This window comes from Nomascus leucogenys, chromosome 7b, assembly GCF_006542625.1.
Source record: "Nomascus leucogenys isolate Asia chromosome 7b, Asia_NLE_v1, whole genome shotgun sequence".
NCBI classification, from domain to species: domain Eukaryota; kingdom Metazoa; phylum Chordata; class Mammalia; order Primates; family Hylobatidae; genus Nomascus; species Nomascus leucogenys.
Genome location: NC_044387.1, coordinates 28,302,138 through 28,324,949, shown reverse-complemented (window position 1 = coordinate 28,324,949; position 22,812 = coordinate 28,302,138). Strand labels below are relative to the sequence as shown.

The 22,812-nt window shown below is 35.6% G+C and overlaps 1 protein-coding gene across 2 annotated transcripts in view; it reads left to right on the top strand.

The window, feature by feature from the left end:
- The window catches only part of SLC25A31 (solute carrier family 25 member 31), a 44,140-nt gene extending 22,220 nt beyond the window's left edge, over positions 1-21,920 (top strand). The window contains exons 3-7 of one of the 2 annotated variants that reach the window (XM_012507679.2): positions 11,268-11,385; positions 14,111-14,265; positions 15,802-15,927; positions 20,281-20,331; positions 21,027-21,920. In XM_012507679.2, the coding sequence (XP_012363133.1) occupies positions 11,268-11,385; positions 14,111-14,265; positions 15,802-15,927; positions 20,281-20,331 (450 nt within the window). In that variant the 3' untranslated portion in view covers positions 21,027-21,920. The remainder of the gene's footprint in view (positions 1-11,267; positions 11,386-14,110; positions 14,266-15,801; positions 15,928-20,280; positions 20,332-21,026) is intronic. The other variant, XM_003264641.4, reaches the window with a different exon arrangement.
- Positions 21,921-22,812: the final 892 nt, after the last annotated feature.

The following is a 22,812-nucleotide window of genomic DNA, read 5'->3' as shown; positions in this document are numbered from 1 at the left end:
ATTTAAGGAGGTTGAAATCATGTCAAGTTATCTCTTCTGACCATAGTGGAGTGAAACTAGAAATCAAGAACAGGAGAAATTTAGGGAAAATCACAAATATGTGGAAATTAAACAACATGCTTCTGAACAACCAGTGGATCAAAGAAGAAACCAAAAGGAAAATTTTTAAATATCTTGAGAGAAATTTAAATGGAAGCACAACATAGCAAAACTTATAGGGTATAGCAAAAGCAGTTCTAAGAGGAAGTTTATAGCAACAGAAGAGAGACCTCAAATAACCTAATGTTAGACCTTATAGAACTAGAAAAAGAAGAATAAACTAAGCCCAAAATCAGTTGAAGGAAGGAAAAAAAAATCACAATAGAAATAAATGAAATAGAGACTAGAGATAAAGGATTTTTAAAAAATAAGAGTGGGTTCTTTGAAAAGATAAACAAAATAGAAAAACGCTTGGCCAGGACTAAAAATAAGTCTCATATAAATCAGAAGTGAAAGAGGAGACATTGTAGCTGAAACCTAGAAATGCAAAGGATCATAAGAGTATTGAAGGATTTTTATGCCATATAAATTATGAAAATTTATATGCCAAGTAATTATGTAGCCTGGAAGAAATGGATAAACTCATAGAAACATACAACTTATCAACACTGAATCATGAAGAACTAGAAAATCTGAACAGACCAACAATGAGTAAGGAGATTAAGTCCATAATCAAAAACTTCCAAACAAAGAAAAACCCAGGATCAAATGGCTTTATGGCAAACATTTAAGAACTAATACCAGTCCTCCTCACAGTCTTCAAAAAAATGGAAGAGAAAGCAACAGCTTCAGACTCATTTTATGAGGTCAGCATTACTCTGATACCAAAGCCAGAGAAGGACACTAGAAGAAAAGAAAATTACAGGTCAGCGTCCCTAGTGAACAAACATGCAGAAATCCTCAAGAAAATACTAACAAACTGAATTCACCTGCACATTAAAAGGATTATTTATTATGATCAAGTGGGATTTATTCCTGAGATATAAGGATAGTTCATTATACACAAATCAATACAGGTGATAAACTGTATTAACAAAAACCATAGCAGCATCTGAATAGATGTCAGAAAAAGCATTTTACAAAGTTCAGTCTTTCACATTAAAAACTCAACAAGTTAGGCATAGAAGGAATGTATCTCAGCACACAAAAAGATCACATATAATAAGCCCACAGCTAACATTATATACAACAGTGAAAAGTTGAAAGCTTTTTATCTAAGATCACAAACCAGACACACTCACCACTTCTATTCAACAAAGTACTAGAAGTCCTAGCCAGAGCAGTTAGACAAGAAAAGGAAATAAAAGGCATGCACATGGAAAGAAAGAAGTAATATTGTCTCTGTTGTCAGGTAGCATGATCTTATATATAGAAAACCCCAAGGACCACCAGAAAACTGTTAGTACTGGTAAATGAATTCAGTAAAGTCACAGGATACAAAATTAACATGCAAAAATTAGTCACATTTTACATACTAACAATGAATTCTCTTAACAATAAATAAGAAAATAATAACATTTACAATAGCTTTTAAAAAAAAACAAAATACTTAGTAAATTTAACCAAGGAGGTGAAAGATCCATATACTGAAAAGTTTAAAACACTGATTAAAGAAACTGAAACTGAAATATAAGACCTGAAACATAAAACTAGTAGAAGAATGCACAAGTAACTGGAAACTCATCGTGTGTTCATAGTTTGGAAAAATTAATACTATTAAAATGCCCGTACTATCCAAAATAATCTACAGATGCAGTGCTGTTTCTATCAAAATTCCAATGGCATTTTTTCACAGAAATAAAAAAAGAATCCTTCAATTTATATGGGATCACAAAATACCGACAAAAAGAACAAAGCTGGAGCTATTATACCACCTGGTTTTAAAATCTGCTACAAAGCTATAGTATTCAAAACAGCATGAAAATGGCATAAAAACAAACATAACCAGTATGACAGGACAGAAAGCCCAGAAGCAAACTCACATATCTATGGTCAGTTGATTCTTGACAAAGAAGCCAAGAACACACAAAGGGGAAAAGGACAGTCTCTTCAGTAAGTGGTATTGACAAAATGGATGTCCATATGCAGAAGAATGAAATTGGACTCTTATCTCACACCATATACAAAAAAATTAAAACATATTAAAGATCTAAATATGAGACCTGAAACATAAAACTAGTAGAATAAAACATTGGGGAAAAGCTCCATGACATTGGTCTGAGCCATGATTTTTTGGATATGACCCTAAAAGCACAAGTAATAAAAGCAAAACTTATAGACAGATGGGATAGTATCAAACTAAAATGCTTCTGAACAGGAAAGGAAACAACAGAGTGATGAGACAACCCATGACTTGGGAGAATATGTTTGCAAACAAAATATTTGCTAAAAAAAATCTGACAAAGGGGCTAATATAAAAACTGTATAGAGAATTCAAATACTTTCATAATATAAAAACAAATGACCTGATTAGAAAATGTACCAAAAACCTAAAGAGACACTTCTCAAACGAAGACATACATATGGACAACAGGTACATGAAAAAATGCTGAACATTACTAACCAGGGAAATGCAAATTAAAACCACTTTGAAATATCACCTCATACCTGTTAGAATGACCATTATCAAAAATATGAAAGATATGCATTAGCAAGACTATAGAGAAAAGAAAACCCTTGTATACTGTTGGTGGAAATGTAAATTACTATAGACACTTTAGAAAATAATATAAAAGTACCTTAAAAAACTAAAAATAGGGCCAGGTGCGGCAGCTCACACTTATAATCCCAGCACTTTGAGAGGCCGAGGCGGGCGGATCACCTGAGGTCAGGAGTTCGAGACCAGCTAGCCAACATGGTGAAACTCCATCTCTACTAAAAATACAAAAATTAGCTGGGCATGGTGGTGTGTTCCTGCAATCCTAGCTACTAGAGAGGCTGAGGCAGGAGAATCGCTTGAACCCAGGAGGTGGAGGTTGCAGTGAGCCAAGATCGCGCCATTGAGCTCCAGCCTGGGCGACAGAGCAAGACCCCACCTCAAAAAAATAAAAACCAGAACTGCCACAGTTTTCAGCAGTCCCACTACTGGGTTATATATCCAAAGGAATTGAAATCAGCATGATGAAGAGATAGGTGCACAATCTGCAGTCTTGTTTATTGCAGCATTATTCACAATAGCTAAGATATGGAAGCAACCTAAGTGTCCATGAGCAGATGAATGGATAAAGAAAATGTATGTATTCAGTGGAATATTACTCAGCCTTATAGAAGACAGAAATTCTGTCATTTGTGATGTGGAATAACCAGCTAAGTGAAGTAAGCCAGGTGCAGAAAGACAAATACTGCTACTGACTTTGTACATCCCACTTATATATGGAATTTTAAAATGTTGATCTCATAGAAGCAAAGTAGACTGGTGGTTTCTGAGGTCGATGGAGCATGGGGGGATGAGGAATGGGTAGATGTTGCTCAAAGGGCACAAAGTTTCATTTAGACAGGAGGAATAAGTTTTAGGACTCTATTGTACACCATGAGACTGTAGTTAATAATAATGTATTTTTCAAAATTGCTAAAAGAGTATGTTTTAAATGTTCTCACCACAAAAATTTAAGTATGTGATATATATGTTAATTAGCTTGGCCACTCGACAATATAAATATAAATCAAAATACCACATTGTACCCCATAAATATATACAATTATTTGTCAACTAAAAAAATTTTTAAGTCATTGATACTTTTAGCCATTGTACCGAAAAATTTTTTGAAGTCATTGATACAACACAATAAGATATCACTAAATACCTACAATAATGACAACACCAAATTGGTCACAGTGCGGAGAAACCAAATCACTCTTATATTGCTGGTGGAATGTGAAATGGCACTGCCACTCTGGAAAAAAGTATGGTGATTTCTTAGAAACTAACATGCACCCACCATATGATGCATGTTTACACTTTTGGGTGGGCATTTATCCTGGAGAATTGAGAATTTATGTTCATACAAAAACCAATGTACACAATGTTCAATAGCAGCTTTTCTTACAATAGGCAAAATCTAGAAACAACTCAGATGTCCTTCAGTAGGCAAATGGTTAAACTATGGTATATTACTCAGCAGTAGAAAGGAAGAAAATTTTAAAATAATAGATTCAGGGGATACATACACGTTTGTTACATGGGTATATTGTGTAATGCTGGGGTTTGGGCATCTGTTGAACCCATCAACCAGATAGTCAACATGGTACCAAACAGATAGCTTTTTAACCCTTCCCCCACTTTCCTCCCTACTTTTGGAGTTGCCAGTGTCCATTGTTTCCACCTTTATGTCCACGTGTACCCTCTGTTTAGTTCCCACTTATAAGTGAGAACATGCAGTATTTGATTTTCTGTTTCTGCATTAATTCACTTAGGATAATGGCCTCCAGCTGCATCCATGTTGCTGCCAAGGGCATTATTTCATTCTTTTTTAAAAGCTGTATGGTATTCCATGGTGTATATGTACCACATTTTCTTTATCCAGTCATCCACTGATGGGCACTTAGATTGATTCTATGACTTTGTTATTGTGATTCATGCTAAGATAAACATACAAGTTCAGATGTCTTTTTCATACAATAATTTATCTTCCTTTGGATAGATAGCCAGTAATAGGATTGCATAGTAGTTCTATTTTTAGTTCTTTGAGATATCTCCATACTGTTTTCCATGGGGGTTGAACTAATTTACATTCCCACCAACAATGTATAAGCATTCCCTTTTTTACACTTACTGACATATATTATTTTATGACCTTTTAATAGCCGTTTTGACTAGTGTGAGATGGTATCTCGTTGTGCTTTTAATATGCATTTCTCTGATGATTAGTGTATTAGTCCATTTTCATGCTGCTGATAAAGACATACCTGAGACTGGGAAGAAAAAGAGGTTTAATTGGACTTACAGTTCCACATGGCTGGGGAGGCCTCAGAATCATGGTGGGTGGTGAAAGGCATTTCTTACATGGTGGTGACAAGAGAAAAATGAGGAGGAAGCAAAAGTGGAAACCCCTGATAAACCCATCAGATCTCATGAGACTTATTTACTATCATAAGAGTAGCATAGGAAAGACTGAACCCCATGATTCAGTTACCCCTCCTGGGTCCTTCCCACAGCATGTGGGAATTCTGGGAGATACAATTCAAGTTGCGATTTCGGTGAGGACACAGCCAAACCATATCAGTGATGTTGAACATTTTTTCATATATTTGTTGGCCACTTGTCTGTCATCTTTTGAGAAATGTCTGTTCATATCCTTTGCCCATTTTTTAATGGGGTTTATTTGGTTTTTTTCTGGTCAATTTATTTAAGTTCCTTATAGATTCTGGATATTAATCCTTTGTCAGATGCATAGTTTGCACATATTTTCTCCCATTCTGCATATTGTCTGTTTCCTCCATTGAATGTTGTGCAGAAGCTTTTTAAGTCCCATTTGTCAATTTTTGTTTTTGTTGCATTTGGCTTTGAGGTCTAAGTCATCAATTCTTTGCCAAGGCCAATGTTTAGAATTTTTCCTAGGTTTTTGTCTAGGATTTTTTAGTTTGAGGTCTTACATTTAATTTTAGTCTTTAATTCATCTTGAATTAATGTTTGTATATGGTGAAGGGTAGGGACCCAGTTTCATTCTTCTGCATATGGCTAGCCATTTTCCCCAGCACCATTTGTTGAATAGGGTGTCCTTTTTTCATTGTTTATTATTGTCAACTTTGTTAAAGATCAGTTGAGTGTAGGTGTGTGGCCTTGTTTCTGGGTTCTTTATTTGGTTGCATTGGTCTATGTGTCTGTTTTTGCACCAGCACCATGCTGTTTTGGGTATTACAGCCTTGTAGTATAGTTTGAAGTCAGGTAATGTGATGCCTATGGATATGTTCTTTTTGCTTGGGATTCCTTTGGCAATTCAGTCTCTTTTTTTGGTTCCATATGAATTTTAGAATGCTTTTTTCTAATTCTTTGAAAACTGATGTTGGTAATTTGATAGGAATTCTGTTGAATCTGTAATTGCTTTGGGCAGTATGGTCATTTTAATGATATTGATTCTTCCAGTATATGAGCATGGAATGTTTCTCCATTTGTTTGTGTCAGTATGATTTCTTCCATCAATGTTTTGTAGTTCTCCTTGTAGGGATCTTTCACCTCCTTGGTGAAATGTATTCCTATGTTGTTTTTTTTTTTTTTTTTGTGGCTACTAAAAATGGGATAGAGTTCTTGATTTGAGTCTCAACTTGAATGCTATTGGTGTGTAGAAATGCTACTGACTTTTGTACATTGATTTTGTATCTGGAAACTTTACTGAAGTCATTTATCAGGTCTAGAGGTATATTTAGAGTTTGGGAGGTATATCTAGGGTTTTCTAGGTTAAATTACTCATGTAATTTGACTTCCCCTTTTCCTATTTGGATGCCTTTTATTTCTTTCTCTTGTCTGATTGCTCTGGCTATGACTTTCACCACTATGTTGAATAGAAGTGGTGAGAGTGTACATTCTTGTCTAGGAACAAACTTTTGATAGGGCAAATATTGTATGATTCTACTTAAGTACTTAGTATAGACAAATTCATAGCGACAGAAGGCAGATTATAGATTAATAGGTGGTTAACCTCTGTTAAACTACTGAGAGGGGAGATGGGGAGTTAGTGTTTAATGAGTTGGAGTTCTGTTTAGGATGATGAAAAAGTTCTGGAAATAGTGACAAAGTTTAAACAATGTTGCAAACATATTTAATGCCATTGAATTGTACACTTAAAATAGTTAAAATGGTAAATCTTGTGTATATTTTATCAGTATAGAAAAAAGGAACAAACTTTTGATATGTGCACCAACTTTGGATTTTAAGGTAGAAAAAGCCAATCTCAAAAGTTATATGCTTTCTGATTGCTTTTATATAACATTCTTGAGATGATGAAATTATAGTGATGGAAAAAAGAATACTGTTTGCCAGGAGGGAGAGAAGTGGCTGTGATTTTAAGTGTGGCATGACGGATCCTTCTCATGGAACTGTTGACCAATTTGAACATGTGACAAAACTGCATGTAACTGAATAAACACACAACTGAGTCATGTTAAACTGACAAAATCTGAATAGGGTAGGCCTTATCACGTCCATTTCTTGTACTACAGATATACTAGTACACTAAGGATAATTCGTTGAAGGATTTATAGTCTCTCTATATATTACTCCTTATAATACATGTGAATCCAAAATCATCTCAAAATAAAAGGTTTTTTAAAAAATGATAAGGGAAGCATGTGCCTACTATATATATTGTTTCACTGAATTTTCACTTCAATCTTTGAGGTAATTATTTTTACCCAAAAGGTACAGATAAGGAGAGTGGGACTCAGAGCTTAAAGCTTTTGCTCCACTAGTTTCTTCCAATCTAACTCCCAAACTCACCTGAGGTGACTAGACTGGATGAGCCTCAGCTGGGCCTGGGCATAAACTGCTCCTCAGCCACCGCTTAGCAGCTTTCAGCACAACCCTCAATGAGGAAGACTAGAGTTGCTCCCAGCTCTCTTCCTTGTCCAGACAAGTTGTTATAAACAACTTTGGTCTCAGGGCATTTGTTGTTTGATGCATCATTGAGTCTTTTCACACAGTATCTGTCAACAATTAAAAATAAATAGGATTATTTTTCCTCAGAACTCTCAGACTTTCATCTTCTTCTCCCTTCCTGATTCTTCTCCATGCTTCTTCTTTTAACAATATAGTGGGCCAGGCATGGTGGCTCATGCCTGTAATCCCAGCACATTGGGAGACTGAGGCGGGCAGTTCACAAGGTCAGGAGATCAAGACCATCCTGGCTAACATGGTGAAACCTCGTCTCTACTAAAAATACAAAATATTAGCCGAGTGTGGTGGCAGGCGCCTGTAGTCCCAACACCCCAGCCTGGGGGAAAAAAAAAAAACACCAATACAGTAATACTTTAAATTACTAACTTACAACAACCAAAACTCACTTATACTTATATACGTACTAGCTTTTCTGGGTCTGTTTTATTTTCAGTCTTACTTGTGGAGGGACAGGCTTTGTTACCTAAATGCAGAATCGTCACTCAGCATGGGCAGATTCTTACTGTCTTTCTCCCTCTATTTCTATCCTTCCTACCATCACTACATAGATTGGCCATACTGTTTATAGATGTTGTGCCTGCCCCTGTCGTTTTTTCATAGCTCCCACTTTCTGTATCAGAAGTGTCCTGATTTGAATGATAAATTACACGATTATCCACGCCAAAAATCATTGATCTGCCTTCTTTCTCATCAAGAAAGAAAAAAAGATTAAGTAGAACTTAAGATCTACTTTATAAATCTTTATGCCCCATATCTTGTTTGGTTGATGTGCTTGGTTTTCAGAAGCTGAGATTGACTCACATTACCTCAGGAAAAAGAGGATTTATTGTAATGATACAGTGGCACTTGAATTTCAGCCACAGGCACCTCTACGAACCAATCTATACTCTCATCTTTCTCTCCCAAGTCACCTGGTCTTTCTCTCTAATTACCTGCTTTTAGTGTGTGTGTTTGTTCTATTTTCTCATTATTGCCTACTTTTTTTACTTACTGATATTTTCTTATTCCTTTAAATTCAATATTTGTACCATAGTAATCCTTTTTGGCCTTTCTAAAGGTCAGAGTTTCTTAACCTGGGATCCATGAATGCTTCCAGAATACCCCACGCTCTAAAAATATATGTTTATACATGTGTGATTTTTCTTAGGAGAAGATCTGTAGCTTTAAACAGTCTCCAAAAAGTCTAAGACATTAACTTTTCCTTTTCTGTCCTTATTGATAACTAGTATTGAATCTTTAAAGTTCAGTTCCCAAGAAAGAGGCTCTGGCCCAGCTCATCTTTTTCTACCAGGTCTACTACACTGTGGATTAACTACCCTTATGTCAGATGCAATCTCCTGATCTAACTATTTCTGTATGATGAGACATGCTGCTTATACAATAAAACTGATGAGTGTTACTTAAAAAGATCCATGGGAGTCTGGGAACAGTAAGTGGCATTACCAGTACACTTTATTAAACAAATACTTATTTAATTCATATCTCTGGGCAAGACCTCATGACTTGCTCTGTGAAATAAACAGAGGAATTAAGAATCTTGGCCTCAAACAAATGGAAACAACCCAAATGTTCATCAGCTGATGAGTAGATAATGTTCATAAAATAGAATATTATTTGGCAATAAAAAGGAATGAAGTATTAATACGTACTGCAACATGGATGAACCTTGAAAACATGCTAAATGAAGGAAACCAGTCACAAAAGAGTGTGTCTTATGTGATTCCATTTATATGAAATGTCCAGGATAAGCAAATATATAGAGACAGAAAGTAGTTTAATGGTTGCCTAGGACTTAAGGAGGTAGGGAAGATATGGAGTGACTTATAACAGGCCTGGGGTTTCTTTTTGGTGTGATGAAAATATTCTAAACTGTGGTGATGGTTGCACAACTCTGTGAATATAGTAACAATTGAATTGTATGCTTTACATAGGTGAATTTTATGATATGTGAATTATACTTAGTAAAGCTGTTAAGGAAAAATAATGCTGGCCTCAAGAAATTTATAGTCTGGGCTGGGCGTGGTGGCTCACGCCTGTAATCCCAGCACTTTGGGAGGCCTAGGCAGGCAGATCACGAGGTCAGGAGATTGAGACCATCCTGGTTAACACAGTGAAACCCCATCTCTACTAAAAAAAAAATACAAAAAAATTATCTGGGCATGGTGGCGGGCGCCTGTAGTCCCAGCTATTCGGGAGGCTGAGGCAGGAGAATGGCATGAACCCGGGAGGCAGAGCTTGCAGTGAGCCGAGATCTCGCCACTGCACTCCAGCCTGGGTGACAAAGCGAGACTCTATCTCAAAAAAAAAAAAAAAAAAGAAATTTATAGTCTGTAGGAGTATAAATGTACGCAAATAATTATAAATTGAAAGTAGAAAATGGTTGTAAGTGCTATTTAAAAAATAAGATATGCAGTGAGTCGAGATTGCGCCACTGCACTCTAGCCTGGGCGACAGAGCTAAACTCCATCTCAGAAAAAAAAAAAGAGTCTATAACATGTTAATACATTTTACGTATTGGTCATGGGATTCAACTTTAATTCTCTGACAGAGATGAAGTATTTATGGGAAGAGGGTATGATCATATACAGTTTCAATAGATGGGTTGGAGATCAGGTATTTCATGAGAGAAGTAGAACTTGAATTAGAGCATGAAGCAATAACTATTTTTTTGTTTAAAAAAAGAAGGGCATTCCAGGGCTAGAGAACATTGAGAATTGCAAAGCTGTCTGACACTTTATTGTTAGAAATAAAAGCCAGAAAATAAAGCAAGAAATTGAGCTTGACTAGAATATTATTCACTTTAATGTATTTAATGCTTGCAGTGGCCTCGTGTCCTGGATTTTTCATAACAGCTCCAATTCAGATACTCCTTTCTTCTCCCATAAGCACTAGATGTTGAAAAGCATCTTGCTGAACCTGGGGAGGGCACATTTTAAATGTTGATCAAAACAATTATACTTCTTCAATAGCTCATGTGAACCCTAGTAGACCAGTGAGGCCTAACTTAAATGCCATACAACTACATTATGATTGATGTCTGCCAATTTCCATGTTGTCATTTGAACATAATTAAATACATATTTTTGAGCTATTCAAATTTAATTCTATTTAAATTACAAAGTGAAGCTGGGGCATTGTGAAGTATTTTAGGTTGGTGCAAAAAGTAATTGCAGTTTTTTGCCATAATACTACTTATTGCACCCTTCCCAGAAAAAGGGCACAACTAAAGCCTCCATATGTGCCTGACATTGTAATCATAGCAAGCACTATTATTAAGAATGTATGTAGCTATTAAGAAAAAAAAGTATGCAGCATAAAGAGATGATTATGTGACCTCTTTTGCTAATTTGGGCTGCTTTGCTGGAGAACATTAAAATATCCTGGAATTTCAGTATGTCAGCATCTAAACTGTGTCTTCCAGACTGCATGAAACAAAAGCTATATGGCTATAAAGAGAAAATATTTTGGATAGCATGGTATGCATTATTATAGATGTTTACTTTATAAAAGTAGCTTATAAATCTGGTGTTTTAACATTTATAAAAATGAGAATTTACCAGGTATTTTAAACAGTTAGATTCTGTGGTTTAATAACCACTTTTAAATTAATATGTTTCAGTTCTGGAGGTGGTTTTTGGCAAACCTGGCTTCTGGTGGAGCTGCTGGGGCAACATCCTTATGTGTAGTATATCCTCTAGATTTTGCACGAACCCGATTAGGTGTCGATATTGGAAAAGGTATGAGATTTTTAGAAATACTAACTTTTCCTTCTTTGCATTTTGAACCATCTGTTATTTATTGTGATTAATTGTGCTATAATAGTGTTACCAGATGAAGTCTACAAACTTTGTTCTCAACCAAATGGTGGAGTCATAGGGCCTAAAGTATATTACTTGCTTCTTTTCCCTTAAAAAAGGGAAGGAGGGAAAGCCTGTTGTAACAAAAAAGTGAACATAAAAACGGCTTATAACTTAGTCCCGTTTTTTTTCCTAGAAAGCCCTTCCTAGATTTTTTTCCATGCACTTAGTCCTGTCTCAGCTATGGCTCTCTTCTAGGTTAGATGCACAAATCTCATCCTAGGGAATCCCTTTGCCTCTATCCTTACTTAAATATCACATCTTCCCATTTTCGTTATTACACTCTTGTTTTTTGGTAGAGTATATTCTTTGGTAACTTTTTGAGAAAGAGTGAAAAAAATAAATTGAGCTCTTACATATCATAAAAAAAGTATTTGTCTTACCCTCTCAAAAAGGATAAGACATATATAAAAGTCTGAGTTTAAAATTATTTTCCTTCACAATTATGAAAATATTACCCTGACTTCTAGTTTCTAATGTTGCTCTTAAGATACCAATTTGCTTACCCCGGATCCTTTAGTATATGTTTTTTCTTTTTAGTTTCTTTCTATCCCTGATCTTATATTTCACAATAAAATATCTTTATATGAATCTTTTTTCAGTGTTTGAGTGACTGCAGAGGTCACACAACTGGCTCAGTTAAATCTGGAGCCTTGTGTTCAGTTCTGTGGATGGCAACACAGTAAGTCATTTGGCTGCTCAGGGTGAGGTTGTGGATATTGAGCATCTCCCTGCTCCTTTGCTTTCATCCTGGAAGTAGTAGTTAGTTCCTCTAATTTCTAAGTCTTTCTGAAGTTATTGTGATCAAATGGCTTGCTTCCCAACAGTATCTTCCTCTGTAAGAAAATAGGTTCAGCTTTTTCTGCTCTATTTGGTGAATTACCACTCCTCCTTATTCTCTCCATCTGGCAAAATTTTGTAGATTTCATTCTGTCATGTTCTCTTATTGGCCTATCTGGCTTTAAACCTGTTTTATTTCATTATTATTAATGTAATAGAGTTTCTTTAGGGTACAGAGATTCATTCAACAAATACTGAGTGCCTTCTGGAATACAGGGTGCCTGCAGATACAGGGTGTGTGTGAGTGTGTATATGTGTATATATATGCACACATATTCACACCCCACCCCCCATATAAGACTGGAGCTCAGGTCGTGTATGAGTGTGTATATGTGTATGTATATGCACACATATTCACACCCCACCCCCCATGTAAGACAGAGCTCATGCCTCATGTACCTAAGAGTCTAGTGCAGGACACAAGTAATAATAAATGAATAAATGACTAAAATATATTGTCACTTAATGATAAATGCTAGGGAAAAAAGTTAGAAGAGAGTGATACCAATTTTAAATAAGTGATCAGAAAATGTCTCAGAAGGGGTGGCAGTTTGAGCAAAAATAAAAATGTGAGTTCCATCTATTTAACTGTAAGTTGTAAGTTTATTTTTATTAATAGGAGGGTAAAAATAACTCAATATTATCTTGCTTTAAGTTCCATAGTTTTGTTTTCTCTTTCAAATCAGGAATATTTAATTTATTTTGGAAGATTACATTGTACATATGTAATAGTTTTGAAATACTGTCAAGGAAAAAGAAAAATAAAACCAGAAAATACTAGAAAAATATGACCCCTTCATATGAAATGTTAACTATCTTAAACTATCCTTACTAGTTTTTAGCTTTATCTTTTTGCTTTCAACAGTCCTAGAGTTTTTTGTTTGTTTGTTTGTTTGTTTGAGACAGTCTCGCTCTGTCACCCAGGCTGGAGTACAGTGGCATGATCTCAGCTCACTGCAGCCTCCACCTCCCAGGTTCAAGCAGTTCTTCTGCCTCAGCCTCCTGGGTAGCTGGGATTACAGGCGACCACCACGACGCCTGGCTAATTTTTGTATTTTTAGTCGAGACAGGGTTTCACCATCTTGGCCAGGCTGGTCTTGAACTCCTGACCTCGTGATCCACCCACCTCAGCCTCCCAAAGTGCTGGGATTACAGGCGTGAGGCACCATGCCCTGCCAAGTTTTTCATTTCTAAGTGTTTCTTTGTTTTGTTTTAATAGAGACAGGGTCTTACTCTGTTGCCTAGGCTGGAGTACAGTGGCACAATCATAGCTCAATGAAACCTCCAACTCCTAGTCTCAAGTGATCCACCTGCCTCAGCCTCCTGGCTAATATTTTTTTTATTTTTTGTAGTGGCAGGGTCTCACTATGTTGCCCAGGCTGGTCTCGAACTCCTGGCCTCAAGCAGTCCTTCTGCCTCGGCCTCCCAAAGCACTGGAATTACAGGCATGAACCATCTCACCTGGCCTGTTTCAAATTATTTTCTGAACCTCAATTAGTAACTTCTGGTAACTTTAATAAAATGCTTTAAGGCAGGTTGTTTGAAGTAAATTGTTTTCATGAGAGATTAATATTTTCCATTTATTTCTTTTGAGATATTACCTGAAATCTTGATTATCTGTAAAAGAATGGGAGGATTTTGATTTGTGCTTTCTTTGTTAGATTTGTAAGTGGGAATTTCAGATCATTTAGATCTGTAAAGGTTTGATTAAAGTGTTTATTGGATATATAATGTTGCTAATAGATTTTAAATGGCTTTATTTTAGGTCCTGAGGAGCGACAGTTCAAGGGTTTAGGTGACTGTATTATGAAAATAGCAAAATCAGATGGAATTGCTGGTTTATACCAAGGGTTTGGTGTTTCAGTACAGGGCATCATTGTGTACCGAGCCTCTTATTTTGGAGCTTATGACACAGTTAAGGTAATCTGGGGGCTTTAACTTGGACATATTAAATATATGGTTTCTATTTATTTAATTAGTAATGTTTTCAGTAGATATGTTACTTTTAATTATAAAAATAAAAATCAGTGATGAAATAAGAGAGACATGAAATTCTGCTTAATCATGATTTTGCCATAACCTAACTAAATTATAACTGCCGTATGGATCTGACTTTAGTTATAAAGCATGTATCTAAGTTTTTGAGGTGTTTTCACTGTACATCACATTGCAAATGAAAAACATGCTAATTAAGCTTACATCATAATCAAATCATTGGTATATGGAAAGGCATTTTCTAACAGTTTTTCTGATTTTATATTAACCCTATTATCACTTTTTTATATGCAAATAATCAAATGTCATTTTGAGAAGTAGGCAAAGCAAAATTAATTAAATAAATGCTACCATAGCTTGGTTATCTACTGGATACTGTTAGATTCTGTGTTGTATTCTCCAGGTTGTTCTGCAATTTACCTTTTCATTTCAGATTTTAAGAACACTTCCATGTGGTAGGAAAAAGAAAAATTGTAATAATGGCTACCAACTTTTAGCTATTACCTAGTTCTAGGAATCTCTTTAAAGTACTTTACATCTTAAATCTCGGAAATCACCAGTAAAGAACTTACCCATGTAACCAAAACACTACCTGTTCCCCAAAAAACCTATTGAAATAAAAAATAAGAAGAAAATAAAGATAATTCTAGTTGTTTAAAATAAATAATAAAAAAATAAAATCCCCCCTTTGTTTAAAGATAAATAGCCTAGGAATTGTTAAGTAAATAGCCTAGGAATGGTTAAGTAATTTACTTGTTAAAGGCAAGCAAAAAAATCCGTGTTCTTAATGACTACATTATAATGCTTCCAAAAGGAAGCAATGAAATTAATATCAGTATTATTTATTAGTATAATAAATAATTATACTATACTCCTTCATTAGTATAAATGTAGTTGCATAGCATTTTTATTGTTGTCTGGACAGATCAGTTTTTAGTGTATTTTTTAGACTGCTATGTTAATGAAAATTACAGAATCTCGTACATTTATTTAATCACAAAAAATGTTATGTGCGTACTCTGTCTCTAGTTTGTTATAACCTGCAGTAGTTGTGAAATTTAGGAACATTTCTCCACTAGCTTAAAGTTTTAAAGCTGCCCATCAAATATGTGTTGATGATAAAAGCAAGCATTTGTTTCACTTTTTTTCAACCCCACAAGGAAGAGCCATGGAAGAACTTCTTTTTTGTCAATGTCTGCTATCTTCCCTAGTTTTATGTGCATTAATAACAAATTCTTATAATGGCAAATATGCTTTATATTTTTGAAATATACCTTTGAAATATAGTCATGTGTGGCATTCCACTTTTTATTGATCTGCTACTATTAAATCCAACTTTTTTATTGCATTTTAAGTATAATTGGTCCCTCTTTCATATATTTATAAAAATTATCCTTTAACTTAAGAATTTAAGATATTTTAGAAATTTGGATAGTTACTTGGTACACTTTTCTTTTCTAGGGTTTATTACCAAAGCCAAAGAAAACTCCATTTCTTGTCTCCTTTTTCATTGCTCAAGTTGTGACTACATGCTCTGGAATACTTTCTTATCCCTTTGACACAGTTAGAAGACGTATGATGATGCAGGTATTTTATGTTATTGTTTCTAAGCTTAGTTGAGTTTTTAATATCTCTGATATTTAGTATAATCAAATTTAAGAGAAATGTTGGCTGAAAGGCATAGGTCATTTGTTTTACTTAGCTAAAATAAATACATGATGTATTCTGTCTTATATTCTTTCATATCCTAAAATAACCATCAGCCAGCAAAGCTTCTTCCTCACCTACCATCAAAACAGAAATGCCTACTATTCCTGTAGCATATATTGCTTGGAAGGTAGAGGGTTATGGCAGAAATTGGATGAGTATGTCTATCTTAACTGAAATATTAGATTAAGTAGAATAAGCCCAGTCACAAGCTATTGAAATATTTCATTATTTATTGTAATATATTTTTAAGAAAGTAAACAATTTTGAACTCCAAGGACAAAAACTTGTTTGTAATGATTTATGTTCTAAATATAAATCCCTAAACCAAATTTTTGATACATTTGATCTCTATTGTTATTACCAGTTGACCATCCCAAATCTGAAAATCCTAAATCCAGAACACCCCAAAATTCAAAATGTTTTGAGCACCAACGTGATGCTCAAGGGAAATGCCCATTGGAGCTTTTCGGATTTCAGATGCTCAGCTGGTAAGTATACAAAGCAAATATTTCAAAATCTGAAAAAATTCAAAACACTTCTAATTCCCAGCATTTCAGATAAGGGATACCAACCTGTACTTATTACATTCATCCATTCAGCAAATATTTGCATGCTTAATCTATGCTAAGCTCTGGTGACAGAAAAAGACAAAATCTGCACCCAAATTCATAGTCTAATATTGAAGAAAACAGTTAATGGTTTAAATACAAATGTGTGTAGGTTCCAGGAATACATAGAGGAGGGTTGCCTAAATGCTTAAAATGATCAGACGTGGTCTCTTAAAGAGCTAAATCTCAGTGAGTAGGCTTGCTTCAGTCAGTGAGAGAACATTCTAAGCATAGGGGGAAAATCATACACAGAAATATGGCCTGAGAAGTAGTTCAGGATAGCCAGGTCATAAGTTTTATGAGGGCAAGTGAAAATAATGAGGTCAGAAAACTAGAATAGTAATATAGTGCTTATTATATGCTTTATACTGTCCTAAGAATTCTATACTTTTACTCATTAAATTCTCAAAACACTGAGGTGTAGTTCCTATCATTATCCTCATTTTTATTGACTACAAAATGGTCCTGGAAGGACCAGTAGGCAATCTGGCAGATTAAAACTAACCCATTACTTCACTTAGGGATAATACTTAGAGTTATTCCATTTATGTCTGTGTTTCTTCTCTTTCTATAGCTAGCTCTAATTTAGCACATTGAGAAACTTTTTTAAATGGAAAATTAATTTGCATGTAGACTATGGTTTGGGTCAGTGGTATTATATTAAATTTCCTGAATTTGATAACTGTACTTTGGATATGTAAGAAAATATCCCAATATTTGGAAAATATGCACTTAAGCCAGGCACTGTGGCTCATGCCTGTAATCCCAACACTTTGGGAGACTGAGGACGGCGGATCACAAGGTCAAGAGATCAAGACCATCCTGGCTAACACGGTGAAACTCCATCTCTACTAAAAATACAAAAAATTAGCCAGGTGTGATGGCGGGCGCCTGTAGTCCCAGCTACTCGGGAGGCTGAGGCAGGAGAATGGCATGAACCGGGAGGCAGAGCTTGCAGTGTGCCAAGATGGCGCCACTGCACTCCAGGCTGGGCAACAGAGCGAGACTCTGTCCCAAAAAAAAAAAAAAAAAGAAAAGAAAATATGCACTCAAGTGTTTAAGGATAAACAGCATGATGTCTGCAACCTAATCTCACAACAGTACAGAAAAAAAAATATGGGAATATGAGTCTTATATATGTGTGTGTGTATTAGTTTGCTAGAGCTGGTGTCACCCACAAAAGTGGTTTGCTTAAACAACAAATTTATTTTCTCACAGTTCTGAAGGCTACAAGTCTGAGATCAAGATGTCAGCAGACTTGGTTTCCTCTGAAGACCTCTCTCCTTGTCTTATAAATGGCTATCTTCTTCTCGTGTTTTCACAGGGGTTCTTCCTCCGTTCCTCTTTTTTTTTTTTTTTTGGAGACGGAGTCTCACTCTGTTGCCGAGGCTGGAGTGCAGTGGTGCAAACTCAGCTCACTGCAACCTCCGCCTCCCGAGTTCTAGCAATTCTCCTGCCTCAGCCTCCCGAGTAGCTGAGATTACAGGCACACACTGCCACATCCAGCTAATTTTTTGTATTTTAGTAGAGACAGGGTTTCACCATGTTGCCCAGGCTGGTCTCGAACTCCTGAACTCAGGCAATCCACCCACCGAGGCCTCCTGAAGTGCTAGGATTACAGGCCTGAACCACCACGTCTGGCCTGTTCCCCTTTTTATAAGGACAGTCATATTGGCTTAGGGTTCATTCTTGTGATCTCATTTAATTCTAATTACCTTTAAAGACCCTATCTCCAAATACAGTCACATTCTGAGGTACTGGGGGTTATTAGGATTTCAATATATGATTTTAACAATTCAGCCCATAACAGTACTACTTAATTTTTGTATTTTCATTTTACATCCCACAACTTTGTTAACCCTATTACACGAATGTGTATGTACATACTTTCCAAGTTTTGTTTTTTTGTTTTTTTGTTTTTTTTTTTGAGACAGAGTCTCGCTCTGTCGCCCAGGCTGGAGTGCAGTGGCGCAATCTCGGCTCACTGCAGGCTCCGCCTCCCGGGTTCACGCCATTCTCCTGCCTCAGCCTCTCCGAGTAGCTGGGACTACAGGCGCCCGCCACCACGCCCGGCTAATTTTTTGTATTTTTAGTAGAGACGGGGTTTCACCGTGGTCTCAATCTCCTGACCTCGTGATCCACCCTTCTCGGCCTCCCAAAGTGCTGGGATTACAAGCGTGAGCCACCGCGCCCGGCCTCCAAGTTTTTATTGACACGAACAGGCATATAATCTGCAACTAGTATCAGGGTTTTCTTCCTTCCTTATCAATTCTTACACCTTTTATTTCTCTTTCTTGCCTTTCTGTACTCACTGAGACCCCAGATTCAGTGTTATATTTACAGAGTAGTAACTGGCAACCTTATCTTGTTCCTAATCATACAGAAAATGACATCAGAGTTACATAATATTAACTGTGGGGGTTTTTTGTCATTATCCTTTATCATGTAATGACAGTTCCTTTCTGTTCCTGGATTACAACAATTTTTAATTATGAATGGCAGTCATGTTCTTTCTATATCTGCTGAGATGATTAAACCTTTTTTCTTTTAATATGTTTACACATTGTGTTAAATTAATCTGTTTTCTAGAGCTAACTCTTATAAGCCTGGGATAAACCCAGTTTGTAAGTATTGTATTCTGTAGCACTTGCTAGATTTGATTGCTGGGTTTTGTTCAGGATTTTTGCATCCACGTTTAATGACACTGGCTTGTATTTTTCCCTCTTGTATTGGTGTAGTATGACTTTGGTAGCAAGGCTGTGCGAGCCTCATAAAATATGTTGAGGAGTCATCCCACTTTTTCTCTTCTCTAGAATAATTTCTGTAAGATTGGAATTAAATGTTTAGCAGAACTCACATGTAAAGCCTCTTGGACATGTGGTTTTCTTTATAAGAAGATTTTCTTTTTTTTTTTTTTTTTTTGAGACGGAGTCTTGCTCTGTCGCCCAGGCTGGAGTGCAGTGGCGCAATCTTGGCTCACTGCAAGCTCCGCCTCCCGGGTTCACGCCATTCTCCTGCCTCAGCCTCTCCGAGTAGCTGGGACTACAGGCGCCCGCCACCACGCCCGGCTAATTTTTTTGTATTTTTGGTAGAGACGGGGTTTCACCGTGGTCTCGATCTCCTGACCTCGTGATCCGCCCTTCTCGGCCTCCCAAAGTGCTGGGATTACAAGCGTGAGCCACCACGCCCGGCCCTATAAGAAGATTTTCAACAACTGATTGAATTTTTAACAACTATGGTATTGTTCCAGTTCTTTTCTACTCTGTTGGTAAATTATACTTTTCTAGGAATTTATCCATTTCTTATGACTTAAAAATAATTGTCATGAAGTTTTTAATGATATCATCTTGCTCTTAAATTTCTGGATCATCTGCCTTTTTGTTACCGTTGCCATTTCTGATAATCTTGGGGCCTTTTCTCTTTTTTCCTCAAACAGTATTTCCAAACTCTGTCAGCAAAGTATTTCAAAGACCTAACTGGACTTTTTTTGTGCTGTTGTGTGTGTTTTCTATTTCCTTTACTTCTGCCAGTTATTTTCTTGTTTTTACTTTCTTTAGGTTTATACTTTGTCTAAAAATGTTTAGGTTGCTCATTAACTTTTAGCCTTTTCTAATATTTCAAGGTCATTAATTTCCTTATAAATTACCACTCAAGCTGCATCTTAAAAATTTAGGTAAGAGGTTTTGTAATTATCATTTGGTTTTCAGTATTTTCTAAGAAGAAGTGTTCTTCTTAACATCCCAACATATGATTTCTTTTTTTTTTTTTTTTTTTTTTTTTTTTGAGACAGGGTCTTACCCTGTCACCTAGGCCAGAGTGCAATGGTGTGATCATGGCTCACTGCAACTTTGACCTCCCAGGCTCAGGTGATCCTCCCACTTCAGCCTCCCAGGTAGCTGGGACCACAGGCATGTGCCAGCACACCCAGCTAATTTTTTGTATTTTTTGTTGAGATGGCATTTTTCCATATTGCCCAGGGTGGTCTCAAACTCTTGGGCTCAAGCGATCTTCCTGCCTCGGCCTCCCAAAGTGCTGAGATTACAGGCATGAGCCACCGTGCCTAGCCCATATGGTATTTTTCTATTTTGCTATTGATTTCTCAGTTAATTGTAGTGTGGTGAGAGGATAAATCATGGTCTATGTGATGACATCCTTTGACATTTGTTACGCCTAATGTATGGTCAGTTTTCAAGTGTGTCTGAAAAGTATGAATGTTCTCTAACCACTAGGGACAGTAGTCATATATGCCTTTTAACACAGTGCTACTCAACACAGTGTTTATCTTATCTATCCTTAGTGCTAATAGAAGACTATCTTAAGATAAAAAATATTCAGATGACAGAAAACCCTTTGTCTTTCTTTGTATAGAGTGGTGAGGCTAAACGGCAATATAAAGGAACCTTAGACTGCTTTGTGAAGATATACCAACATGAAGGAATCAGTTCCTTTTTTCGTGGCGCCTTCTCCAATGTTCTTCGTGGTACAGGGGGTGCTTTGGTGTTGGTATTGTATGATAAAATTAAAGAATTCTTTCATATTGATATTGGTGGTAGGTAATTGGGAGAGTAAATTAAGAAATACATGGATTTAACTTGTTAAACATACAAATTACATAGCTGCCATTTGCATACATTTTGATAGTGTGTTATTGTCTGTATTTTGTTAAAGTGCTAGTTCTGCAATAAAGCATACATTTTTTCAAGAATTTAAATACTAAAAATCAGATAAATGTGGATTTTCCTCCCACTTAGACTCAAACACATTTTAGTGTGATATTTCATTTATTATAGGTAGTATATTTTAATTTGTTAGTTTAAAATTCTTTTTATGATTAAAAATTAAAACATATAATGCTGAAATCTAAGAAATGAAAGTATCTTCTTTTAAATTGCTATTCATTTAATATACCTGTTTTCCCATCTTTTAAAGTCATATGGTATGACATATTTCTTAAAAGCTTATCAATAGATGTCATCATATCTGTAGGCACAAATAAGCTTTGTTCTATATCTCTTCTAAGACAGCTGTTATTACTGTGTATAATATTTACAGTATCAGCCTTTGATTATAGATGTGATCATTTAAAATTTGATAATGACTTTAGTGACATTATAAAACAAACTGGAAAATAAAAATGGCTTATCTGCTGATGTTTATCTTTAAAATAAAATCTTGCTAGTGTGAATATATCTTAGAATAAAAGGTATCCTCTTGAAAATTAGTTTGTATATTTTGTTGACAATAAAGGAAGTTTAAAACTGTTATAAAGGAGTCTTTTTTTCCCTGACTCTGACTTTATTAGTAAGCAGAGTATAGCAAAATTTTTGTCAGAACTGGCTTAACTAAAGAAAAAGGTATTTCTCAATGGACAGATATAAACAGCATTCCAAGGTTTTGTACAGGAGTTTGTATTGTTTTTCAGAGCTGTTGTAGAATACAGAATATTTGAAATCCCCAAGTTTTTAACATTCTAATGAGTAAAGGGATGTTAAGCTAGTGGGGATAAACTATAGACGGATTTTGTGAGGCTGTGAATGGGCAAAATGGGGTGGATGAACTTCCTCATGCACAGGGACAAAGTGTATTTCAAGGACAATAATACAGACCATACTTTTAAATATATTGGTTTTATCCCTCAAGAGGAAAAAAAAGTCAAACTCTAAACATCGTTTCTTGCAGTGGTCAACATAATGGAGTTACAGGAACAAAATAGAAAATATTTTCCTTTCCTGCTACACTATCAAATGGTTCAAAGAAAGATGGTTAAAATAACCAAATATGAGGAATAGTTTCCCATATAAAGAGTAAGATAATATAAAAGTTTTCAATTTGTACAGAGGCATGCATAGAGGAAAAAAGGCTCTAAATTCTGAATGGCATGGATAGAGGGCAAACAGGAATTTAATCGCTAAATTGCTAGACAAAAATTCTATTCTTTGAAGCCTAAAAGATGTATAGTTAAAACAAAAAGTAAAAATATTACTTAGTATCCTGGACAGAGCTAAAACTGTATAAACTACATTAAACTGTTATTAATGAGAGATAGTTTATAGTGAGCAAAATCATAACATGCTTTTATAAGGAAATTATTTTTTAAAATCTTAACATTGGAAAATGAATAGTTAAAATATATTTAAAATATATACAATTTTTA